At 36.9% G+C, this 12,969-nt stretch overlaps 1 protein-coding gene across 1 annotated transcript in view; it reads right to left on the bottom strand.

Annotated features, from left to right (window-relative positions):
* Positions 1 to 12,969, bottom strand: part of CADPS2 (Ca++-dependent secretion activator 2) — a 307,048-nt gene that overhangs the window by 193,196 nt on the left and 100,883 nt on the right. The window contains exon 4 of the mRNA XM_009332287.1: positions 558 to 638. Coding sequence (XP_009330562.1) covers positions 558 to 638 — 81 coding nt within the window. The remainder of the gene's footprint in view (positions 1 to 557; positions 639 to 12,969) is intronic.

Raw genomic sequence — 12,969 nt, 5'->3', positions numbered from 1 at the left:
GGGAAGTGGTTGAGTCCCCATCCCTGGAGGTATTTAAAAGATGTGTAGATGAGGTGCTTAGGGACATGGTTTTTGTGGGCATAGTGGTGTTGGGTTGACGGTTGGACTCAATGATCTTAGAGGTCTTTTCCAACCTTAATGATTCTATGATTCTATATTATATATACTTAAAAAGTATATCACATATAACCTGTAGTAAGACATAAACATTATGGTTATAACCTAAGCACAGTATAATATAATATAAAAGATGACTTATTTTAGTTCCAAAATACATAAACCCAAATATGCAAATAATATACTCTTTGTTTCACCACTGGACTTGCTGATGAAAGAAAGGTAGGATCACACAGCCTATGACTTTCCAAAAACAAGTTTTGCCTCTCCCTACCGCTGTTGACACACACGCTCCAGAGCGGAAAGTAATGCGTCTGCCAGACTGTTATGTTTTCAAATGATCTTCTGCTTAATTTTAGAATCAGAAACTGGAAACACACACTATGTATCATCCCACTCAATATCTTACATGTTTTTGGTACATGAAAGCAACCACTTACCCTTGCCATTTGTTCTGCTAATTGTAGTCGTCCATCTAGTTCACGTCTGATCTGGGCTGCTTGCTCATCTCCATTATCCAACTTGGATAGAGAACAAAAATAAAGTTAACGATGAGAAAGACGCACTATATTTTAACTTTATAGCAAGCAATGTAGTTAAAAGCAAAATAGAAATGAAATGCATCTTTTTTGTCTTAAAATCAGTGAAACACTAAGCAAATACATGGCTTTGAGTCTTACCAAGATGAAAGAAATGTAATGGCCACCAGTTACCCATGGCAGTCAGGGTCTCTGAAGGGTAGTCAGCATTCCCTTAAGTTTTTAATACTCAGGCTAAACAGAAGCAGCATTATTTCCTTATGAAAATAGCAGCTGAAAACATTTCTCCATGAAGCAGAAAACTGGACTGACAGACTGGCTTAGAAAATGTTTGCAAGGAAATCTGCTCTTTGGTGCCGTGAATTCCTGCATAAGAACATATAGGTATACGGACAGAAAACTGTGTGGCTATGCCTTCTAAGTATGGTATTATTTCACTCACATAGTTCTTCTCCCCACATATTGGCCAACTGCTCACATCAAGGCATATCCAATTTTTGAGCCTCCAATATTTACATAGCTAGGGAATAGTCATGACTAAACGTCCGACTTCTGTCAGGGAGGTAAAGGGGAAGGACACAGCTCTTCACCCCAACAGAACAGCGGGGTCTCAACAGAAAAGAGACTCCCCAACTCATTTTTCACCTGTTTACTTGTTAAGGGCAGTAGGGGGGAGTGTAGGTGAAGTGGGGCTTCACCTCATCGCACTGACCTGCATGGCTGGTTGAGAGGAAGAAGCATGAAGCATCTGGAAAAGATCAGGCACAACTTGCCTTCTTACCTGAATAAATGCCAAACAAGGACAAAGAGGGAGTCCCAGTGGAGGGCGCTCTCTGTCCCTAGGGCTAACCACAGAGACGACGCGACATGCTGATACGACCCTAGTGCATTTAGTATGCGGCTAAGCTTTAAGGATACCTGAATTGCTCTTCACTAAAAAAAAATTAAATTGATTAGGGATGTAAACTGGCAAAAATTGGTTCTCTAATTAAATAACATCTTCAGCTAAAGAACACACAATTAATTTGGCAAATGATTGATTACATTAAACTAAGCTTTTTAAGTAAGACCACTATTCAGTGCATCAGGCCAAATACATAACACCACCTCCTTTGCAACCTTTCTCAGCTAACTCCAGTAGATCTTATTGAACGAAGGCACTCTTGAAAATTAGGCATTTTTTCTTTCAAAATCCAATTTTAAAAAAAGGAATAATTAAAAATACACTATCCAGTGCTTACAGGTCAATTACAGCATTATGTATAATGCAAATCTGATCACATTTAGCAACAGGATGAAAAGTTTTCTACTGCTAGTACGGAAGCAATGACAGAACATGTAGTCTGTCACCTGTGCAATCTGGGTCTCACAAGATCCTTGCAGGAACTGATCCAGACTACCAGAAAGCAAGAGAACAAATCCTGATGGCGTCCCTAAAAGAGGCTCAAATTTAAACTAGAGAGTAGAAGATGGATCACGTTCCAGACTGGAAGGGTCCTTCTGCTAAGTGTGTCTGTAGATCTGCTCCTAGTTTGACTGTGAGCATAAATGGCAAGAGTGTTCTCGATGAAAGCAAATATTTTAGGTTTTTAGAATACAATTACAGTATTTCAAATAAATTCCTAAATTTGTATTCTTCCATTTCTTAACAGAGTAAGAGACTCCTTATTGAACTTGTCACCAAGAATATTTCTAACTTCTGTTTTCCTTTTTATTATAACCACATAATTTTTGCAATTATTTTTGTTTAATCAGTATGAAAGTCAGTCTAATACGAAAAACAATTTTGTTTTCCTTTTTGGGCTAAGAGAAGGTCAACATTATTTTAATAATATATCCCATGACTTGAAAAATATCTGCTTGAAGGTAATTTTGATGACTGAATTTTGATTTCTGCAAAAAGGAGGGTGTGGGAGAGCAGAACGAAGCTAAAACTTTTTCCTGTGTCAAGGCACAACTTAAATGACTGCCTCTATTATTAACTCATTTGGAGAGACAAAAGCTGTTGTTCAAAGACTGATATTTAGTCACTTTTCCATTTAAAAAGCACATGAAATGATCATTTAAGTTAATGAAGGTGCAACCTGGTTTTGTAAATCTTAACATTTTTTCCTTAAGTATGCATTGCTTCCCATTATCCATTTGTACTTGAGTACTTAAAAAATGTGCTGATTTCCCTACTTTTTATTTTTAAACTTCAGTCTTCTTCCTGAAATACTTACACGTTTTAATGGCTTTGTTAATGTGTGTATGTAATGATGTTTTGTAAGGTGTGGAAAGAAGCTGAAGAGGTGAAACACCAAAGTATGCTGCTTTACTTATAGAAAAGAACCAAGGTAAGAATGACTGGTAGGTCATTCACGGCTGTCCTAGTAAGTAAAGTTGTTGATATTAGTATTTTTGCAGTATGCAAAATGAAGTGGCAATAAGAAAGACAGTAACTTTGATATCATGTTCCATGCAAGGTCATTCTACTTTTAAATCTAAATTCAACAAAACGCATGAAAAACAACTTTGCAAGCAAAGCAGCCAGCTATTATGAATGTGTAATCAATCATACTTTATATATCTACTGAATCTGAAGTGACAACAACAGTAAGACTGAGTAGATTCTGAAAATGCAGGTGGCATTTGGAATTTCTGAGTTGTGTCCACTTTTTTACGCAGGGAAGACACTTGACACAACCCACCATATGGGTGGGAAGTGGTGACAAGGGTTAACATTAAGTGTACCCTCTTCCTTAATTCCTTATTCGTGCATCAAACCCGTACCCAAGACATCTGTGGAATACACAGTTATGACAACCACTGCAGTAATTTTCAAACTGTTAAATAAAAAACAGAAAAGCATATGACACTATGCACAGAAATTAATACAAATGTAACAATTCAGAATAGCAACTCAGATTCCTCTCAGTATTGCAACTGAAATTTGGTTAAAAAAAAAAAATCAGTAATTGGTAATCATGTAAAATTCAAGCAAAAAGTTTTGTTTTGGTTTTGTTTTTTAAAGAATAATTGGCATTTACAAGGCATCACATAATGCTTCCCACCTTTAAATATAAAGGCATGTTTTTTAAAAAAAGTTTTAGCCTTAGAGATTATTTTAAAAGAGGGTACATATAAATTCCATTTAATAAAAACATTTCAGCTTTCTGCAATGGTAGTAATTATACATAATAGCTATTTACTGACTGCACCAACACTAGAGATGCTCCTCATGTCGCTTAAACCTCACATAACCAATTAGTCAGTATTTTAGCAGTGGGGAACCTCACTACAGAAGACTCTACACACACCAGAGACCTGTTTTCAGTATAAAATACATTAGAAGTCTTGACCAAACAAACCAATGTTTCCCCTAAATGCCATATATCTGGCCCCCAAAACTTGTAAAACCAAGGCGAAGACACCGACTCCCCTTTTGAGGGCTAGTTAATTCAGTAGGAAAATTCCCAGCTGAGCAAGAGTATGAATAAGACAGCTGTGTCACTTGTGCCCTTTCTTTTTGCAAAGATGATTATATGGATTTTTAAAAGCTTCTTCAGAAAAAATCAGTAGTTATGAATGACTACGCTTGGATGAATAAGAAGCTACTTTTTATTAAAAAAAAAAAAGTGGTAGCTCATAATCTTTTTTTCCCCAGTGGTGTTATATAAAAACAGCTTTCTAAAATAAACCTGCCACCGTTAGACATCAAGCTATTAATTCAAAAATGTTTTTATTCATTAATGCTTGAAGGTGCCTTTATTTTTTCTCACTCTGAAAGGGCAATCATTTTTATTACAGACTTCTTTATTAGTAGAGATGGAGTGGGAACGTCCTCAATATGCAAGTTGCCCAACAAGTCTTATTAGAGGATGTTTTCAGTTGCTTATATAAGCGTCGACTTCTAAAAGACAGACTGAAGTTTTCTACTCCAAATTTCTGCTTTAACAGTTTCAACCAAAACACTCCATTGCTTCTGAAAAGGCCAGGGAAGACAATACACTGCTTTATCCATAATAAGAAAAATGGTCACCATCTTGCCAAAGAGCTCTAGCACCATCTTGCTTTGAAGTAAGGATCTGAAATTTAACAGGGTCCCATCTGTGAAAATCGGATCAACTCTGGCCAAGTTATGAACCTTTGAAAAATGAAGTTTGCAGCAGTAGGCTGCAAACAGCCACTACCAGAGGCTAAATCAGACTCAGCATTCAGACTCATCTTCAGGTCGTGCTGCTCTCTGTCTTGAATATGCATGGAGTCTACACTCCTCAGATTATTTGCTCATTTAAGAAAGACTGTAAGCTTATCAGTTAAAAAAATCACTATTTGGACCAACAGCATGATATCTTGCTTGACAAATTCTTGTTTAATTTGTGTGCCTAAACAGCACAGAACAGAAATACATCTGAATGAATTAATGTTTATGTATTTTAAAAGGTTGGAAAAGACTACATACTTTTTTATTCCTATTTAAATAACTTTTTTAAAAAAATTACTTAAAAGGCTGTGAAATATTTGTGTATTTTGGTGCAAAAGAAAAATGACACACTGGCAAAAAATCTGGTTAATGTGCAAGAGCAACTTAAGGAAAAAAGGTATTAATGCTGCCAAGAGGTACTGCACTAAAGCCCATGGCACTCATTTGCACTCCTCTACATACAAAGTCAGTCAGATATCCTTTGCCCAAGAAACAAGACCAGTTTGAGTATGGATGAGTACTGACTTGCTGCAAGTTGTTGTTAGTTACTGTTATTCGGTTAGCTTCCCTGAAGCTTTCTAATTCACAGTAACATCAACATGAAATTAAATTTACCTGCCCATAGCAATACAAATTGCTCTACATTTAATGACTAAATTGACAGTTCACATATCTTAGGACTTGCTCTTACTTCTGCAAGACAAAATCCAAAGCCTTTTCACTCTGTGTGACAGTAATGGTCATTTTTTCTTTATAGACACTTTTTGCCACACATAACCAAGTCTGGGCCCGGCTGAGCTGACAGGTTATTTATGGATGCCCACGTGAGGTAACCTGCGGGGTCCATCCCTGACTACTGTCTCGACAGCCAAGGCAGAAAACTGTCAACATACACCAAATGGAGTAAAGGGCTTGGATTAAAAGTGTTGTGATTATATAATGCTGAAAAAAATAGATTTCTGGAAGTAACTAATGGCATCCAGCAGCAAGGCTGGAAGAGAAAGCGAACACCAGAGAGGTCCTGGTGCTCAATTTTGGTTGTCAATCAAGCAAGCAGGCAGTAGGTGTAGCAGATCCAAATACCGGCGTTTTTCAGACCGTTGTCCTTGCTACTCTTATCTCTGACTTGAAAAAGAGGAGTTTTGCTTCAGAGAGACCTGCCGGCTCCAAGACCCACAGGATTCGTTCCCATTCTTATCTTTACACAGGTGGAGTTGCTCTAAAGGAACAGACTGGGAAGAGATTAAAGGTGTCTGCAGTTCTCGGCAGTGTTCAGCTGCTGTGCGCTGAACACAAACAGCCTGTGGAGATTCCCGAAGTTTCCCAAGCTTGTGAACCAAGATTAGCAGCTACATATATAAAAGTAGGAGGATCAACAACTTCCAGATCAGGTCGAAAACAGAGCACCCAACTCCAGTCTATGACAGCAGACACTTTTGGACATGAATTCAACTGGACTTAACTTCTGAAAAACAAAATCGTGACAGAAGTAAATTGCTTCCTCTTCCTATAGGAGGAAAAAAACCAGATTTGATTAAAGGGTAGGATGTGTGAAGCTCTCTAAATGGCTTCTACTGGACCTTATCATAAACCTTCTGCCTCCTGTTTCACAGCAAGAAAGACACAGTAAAAGGAAAGAAAATGTAGTCACTCCTCTATTTCAGAGGAGGCTATGCTGTTTAGCTTAAATTTTAAAATCTTTTCTCTTCCTTGTGTATAGATTATATAGTGGATTAATTCAGATTGATAAAACAGATTAATAAAATGGTATTTAAAAACTCTCATGTTCTCCGCACCCTGCAAAATCCCTATCATGTATCACGCAAATGCCTATGCTGATGGCTGACCCTGCCTGTGTGACGGTAAAATCCTGTGGATTTCCCACAGAACTTTGCAAAAGAAAAACTTTAAAAACCCAGTTCCTAAATCTTCCTCTCCCCTCTTCCCAACTCGCTCCTTTTCCCAGTCAACACACAAAAACAACAAAAAATTGCTAGATTGGGCAAATAAACTCAGAGATGGGCAAATAAACTTTGCTTCTAAGTTGCACGTGCTCTAAGTGAAACTTAAGAGGAAGAATGTCAGAGAGAGAAAATCTGTTAATGGTTAAAATAAAGGGGGGAAAAAAGCACCTATTTTTGAAAGTCTCTCTCTTGTATACTGGAATACCAGTATACATATTTTCAGCTAATTCTAAGTCAAAAGACAAACTCAGCAACCACTGAAAGCATTTCTACTTTCAATCTGTCTGCAGCAAGTAGACTTGTAAAAACTTACAGGTCCAAAGCCCGTATGAGGTGTTCTAACAACTTTTCACGATGCACCACCAGGCCTCACAGCCTTTTCTTACTGATTTTGCTCTAATGGAGCACAATGAGATTGCCTTTCAGACAATTGGCCAAGCTGATCACTCAGTTTTCCTGCAACACAGTGCCAGCAAAAAGCTCAAACATCAGTTTGAATTAATTTGTTTTAATACAAATTCCTATTGACTACTATAACTTTTTTCTCTTTTTTTTTTTTGGGGGGGGGAGAGCAATGGTTTTACAATAATATAAATGTCAAAATTAGGATGGAGAGGGTACAGATGAACAGAGCAAGTAATTAGCATATCACTTTCTCTGTAGCCAATATCATTAACAACAAGTAATAATGCAGATAAAAAACAAAGCCGGTCAACTGAAAAATATTCTACAGTGACTTCTGTTGGATTAAAAAAAATAAAATAAAAAAAGAATAAAATCAATGCTTTCAAAAGCTGTGCCCGAGTACTTTCAAGGAGTCCATTAGATATAACACTTCACTCAATTTTCTTACAAGCTCTATACAACCTAAGATGATCAAAAAATTCATGGACAACCTCAGAGGGTCAGAGGTTATGGTTGCTGAAATATTTTTATAAAGTTCTGGACCTGCTTATGTAATTTCAATGTTGACTTGTATATGTATAACTGATTAAGGTGGGAAAAGATATAATTTATACTAATAGTACTAATTATACTGATATATATTGATTTGTAAAAAATGGTTATCATAAAAATATTAAAAACAAACCAAAACATAAAGTCAAGATTACTTTAATTAATTCAATGAAATAAAACAATTTCAAAGTTCACAAAAACAAAAGTGAAAACTACACAATTTTAAAATCTTGGACTTTTTTCTCAATCTGCCATTGAGTGGCTTTCCATTCACTTCGGCAGTTTCCAAAATAATCAAAGCTGAGACTTTGATATGGCATTTCCTTACATTCAAGCACTGAAAACATTAGAAGAGCAGATTCGAGAGTTTTGGTACCAGTTGAAAAGTTCTCTCACAAATAGATTTCAGTTTGTTCAGGGACTACCAGTACCAAGAACCCCAGGAAAACCTTCCATGAGACTTAAAAATAAACAGGAAAGGAAGCACATACAGTATTCAAGCCAATCAGAATATATGTAAAAGGAATAGTTAAAAAAGTGTATTAAGGCCACTCAAAACTTAACATAAAGTATATGTTCATAGGTCAAACTTCCACTGTACTTAGCCAACACTGTGAGAAGACATTTGAAGAATTAAATACACGCCATGTATTACTGAGCAAAACTCTAGCAAGAAAGTTTATTTTACACCGCAATGTGCAGATGTACAATGCAACTTTATTCAATGACTGTTTCCCTAGCAATCCTCTTTCATATTTGACTGCTATTAACCTTTTAGAGAAACTGTGACAAGTTAAATGTCTTTTATCAACAGCTAACTCGATTTAACTCGCCAGACAACCTTAGTCAAAATGATATGTCCCAAATGGCAAAGAATATCCATTCTTTAAAAAGATGAGCTTCAAAGGATTCTTCAAATGCAACATATATCCTCTGTTTAATATTATCTTTACCGAAGAAAATAAAAAAAATAAATTAATGGTTCAAAATATACCCTAGCCCAAATTAAAATGTAGACCTCAATATTTTATTGCATATTTTCATCTACTGACTGGAACTGATACTTTACAAACAGGACACTTGGAAAAGTAGCACAAAAGTGTTCGCATAATAAAGAATGAGGTTTTTGTTGGATTTGAACAGACCACAGCACTCTTTTTATCTACATGGGCTGAGGAGAGAGTAGGGCTTCGCAGCCAGGATTTTCACTAATTTATATGCATGGGCTGTTGCACAACACACTGCCATATCATTGTTTTGCACTGATTGCCCAAAAGAAATATTTTTTTCCATTTTATTTTAGATCACTGATCTGAAATTACAATCGGTGGTCTGCTAACCTAAATTCCAAGAGTTAAAAGATCTGTTTCCCTTCTTGGCCAAATCTTGACATGTGGTTTGTAAATAAATAAATCAAATTCAATAATGCACACAAATAACCTTTTTGCCTAGGTATTTGGATGATAACATTTGAAGAAAGTCTGCTAAGCCCTCATATTTACAGAGGAAATCACTCTGTCACAATACTGAATCTGCTACTAATTTTTCCTCTGATTTAATGCAAAGATAAAAGTTGAAGCTTTATTTGGTTCACAGAGGCTGTTAATTACACAGTGTGGGGTTTTAGTAAAAAATATATACTGACCTAGATACAAATATTTTATTTATTTATGTACAGCAGTCTGTTTAGGCATCAAGGAGAGAAAAATCAGTGTTTCTTGGATTGTACTTTCATGATAGCAGTTCTCTGTAAGTATTAGAGACTCTTTGCATAGCCCTAGAATTATTATATTACTTGGACCTTACTACCAGCAGATTTTGAGAAGGAAAGATCCATTAAAAATAAAATTAAAAAAGAAAACTCCAAAATAAAAAAAAAAGAATTTTATTTTATTCACTATACATGCCATGATTCTGGTGCTCTTCTGACTTTCTCTGCAGTGAAGAGAATCAAGACGTATGAATTTTATGAATTGTATAAACACGGATATATATGTACACTGATTAGAATATTGACCCAGAACAGTTTCACTACATTGATGCCCTTTTCTGCAACTGCAGGCTCTTCAATCTTGCTTAGTTTCCTTGAACATTCACTTCAAATTATTTTTGTAGCAGAGGCTCTATTCTATAAAGCAGAGTCCCAGAACTGCAAACCATGACTCTTTCTCCAGTTATGTTTTGGTCTTGGCTGTAGCTCCACTTGCCTTCATAATGCAACTACAACCCACTTGTTTCACAAATGGTGGCCCCTACTCAAAGAGTCTAGATAAAAAGAGCAGGAAATTTAACCATCCCTCTAGTTGTACATATCTAGAGGCCATCGTGGACAGTGAAAACAGTATACATGTAACCCTTTGCATGAGTCTTGCTTGTTTGTTGTCAAAGAGTGGTTCATATCCCACAGTTGTTGCTCTGATGCATGCTTAAAAGTAATATGGCTGTTGCCTTCATAAGCACTACCTTCATGCACTTTCCACTAGGTAAACCATCAAGCTTTAAATAATAAAACTAAAAGCAATTCAATTAGTTTATCCTATTTTTACCTATATTGCATTTATAAATTGTTCCAAAAAAAGTCTAAGAAGAATCTATTTACTGTAAGCTTAATGCAAGCCAAGACCCTTGGCTTTCCCAAGGAAATGATGGGTAGAGATGCAATAAAGCCTGCATAAAACAAGACAGATTATTTGTTTTAAAGCTTAAAAGCATATACAGACAACCAAAAGAAACTGAGGCTAGGAAACTGATAGAACATTTAGATTACAGAAGCTATTCCATGTCTACAAATCAGTGCTATAAGAATTTTAAAAAAGAAAGAATTAGAAATCATGCTTTATTCTAAATTGCTCACTTTACAAACTACTGGCTTACATCTTTTTTTGGCATTTTGACCAATCTCATAAAATAATGCTAGTCTTCAATTAATAAAATATATAATTATACATATGTATAATTCCTGCTTCATCCCCCAAATTTTAAAGGAAATACCTTCCTATTTTCTCTCTGGATTATACAATCATCTTGCATGCGACAGACATAAGAAACACCCTGTTAGATCAGGCAAATAGTTCATCCAGCCCAAAATTTTGTGTGTGACAGTGACAGCTGCCGAGGTTATTTAGGGAAAATGCTGGAGCTCAGTTGTTCTCTGAAGTGCATTACTCTAATGATAGTCGTGGAGCCCGAGGAAGTGAGAGGGATGTTAGAGGTTACATCCAGGCCTAGTCCTATTAGCATCAACGTACGGACCTGTTCTCCAGGAACTCGTCCAAACCCTTTTGAACCTTCTGCTGCTCTCTGCCCTCATTGCTCCCCGCGACAAAACGTTCTGGAAGTTCTCCAAAAGCCAAATAAGGAAGTGTTGCATCCATTTTAAATATCCTACAAACTTCCTTGAGTGTACCAGTTTCTAGTGGTGTGGCATTTAGCTAGTGGAGGTACACATTCACCTTGGCCACTGCCTTCATAACTTTGTAAACCTCAGCCATACTCTTCCCTGTCAACCTTCTCACCTCCAGACTGAAGAGCTTCAGCCCTTTCAGTCTCTCCTCAAAAGGCAGCCGTTCCATGATTTTCAATGCCACCCTCTAGTCCTCGTTGACCTCCTCTATATCCCTGAGATGGAGAGACCAAAGCTGCACACAATACTCAACGTATGGGCATAAGAAGGTTATATACAGCAGGAAAACGATGCTACTGTTGCACACAGAACTAATGATTTCACCACAGGAAAACCCAAAGTGTCCTTCTCGAGCTGTAACTGCCCATGCTCAGTTCAGTATCCTGTGGGCGTGATGCTGATGTATGACCTTACATTTAGCTACACTGGAGCTTATCTGTCACACTTTTGCCCATGCAGTTTTGTGAGGTCCTTCTGGAGTTCCCTGCAACTAGAGCAAAATTAGAGTACCCAAAACAGTTTAGTATCATCTGTAAACTCTGAGATTTCCCTTACACTGCCTTCTCCAGGACATTCATGAAGATGTTGAATAAAGATGCAACACTTCTAAATAGATTGAATCATACAGAAACAACACTTAAGCTCTCTAGAAATCAATCAAAAAGAAAACAGAAGAAACCTTCCCCCTAGAACCTCCTTCTAAAATATCAAGACTGCATCATAAAAACACTACCACCAGGCCTTGGATATTTATTACAGAACTGGTCATTCAGAAGGAAGTGTCATGGGCTGATGACAAGTCAACCCATTGGCTATTTAAGAACAGCACCGTTTTTAAATTTTAAATCAACATTAAACTCCAGAAGCCACATTAGGATGACTAGAATCACATTAGGATCCACATTATTAGCTTAGTAGTGGGCTATAGAAGAGAAAAAAAATGTTAGCACAGCTCAAAAGTGTCACTACAAGCAATGGAAATTTCTGCCTCTCATTCTCCTGGCATTTGTGACAATCACACAGATCGATAGCCAAAACCCAGGTTTGCCCTTCTTTCTGGTCGAGACTACAATATTCAACCACCTCTGTTGGACAGGATGAAAACCCCAGGAAAGCATATTGTGCTGAGAGAGAAGGAAGGAGAATAATGGCAGGTTCTTACTATTTACAGATCTAATCATTCTGAATATTAAGAAGATAAATCAAAGATGTGGATGCAAAGCATTATTCTTTTATTAACAGGAATGGAAAAATTAAGGTCTGTAATATGTCATACTGTAAACATATTTTCTCCAGCTGTATCTTGTTTTTCACATCTGTATATTGGAGTTCAGAGATGCTGTCAAGACAGACTCTACACACTCATCACAGCACTGTCTTCCACAACGTAAAAGTTGAACTCTTCAGTTGTTGCTAACTATGCAAAATGCCTCCTCCCCCAGCTTTGCAACCACAAAATCATAAATATCCATACACAAAAGAGTTTAACTTTTAGTTATTTTCCACTCAAGTCTTTGCCTTGTTATTTGTATGGGTGTTCTTCCTACAGCTAGGCAGTGAAAAAAGCTTCACAGCTATGCATAGAGCCTATTGTACCATCCAAATAAGTATCTTTTAAGTCAGAAACCTAGGATCCCTAGGTAATCAATGGAGAGACAGAGAAGCCTCCAGAGAGTTATTAAAAGCAGTTAACTTAAGCAGTTATCTATACGCCTACCATAAATACTGCGGAGGTAACACTGGTAATCTCTGGTAAGATGATCAAAGAAATGGGTGTTCTTATTCTCCCTCTCACCTTCCCCC

Source organism: Pygoscelis adeliae, unplaced genomic scaffold (genome assembly GCF_000699105.1).
Source record: "Pygoscelis adeliae isolate BGI_AS28 unplaced genomic scaffold, ASM69910v1 Scaffold9, whole genome shotgun sequence".
Classification (NCBI taxonomy): domain Eukaryota; kingdom Metazoa; phylum Chordata; class Aves; order Sphenisciformes; family Spheniscidae; genus Pygoscelis; species Pygoscelis adeliae.
Note: the sequence above shows the minus strand (reverse complement) of the source record. Positions and strands in the feature narration are given on the sequence as shown.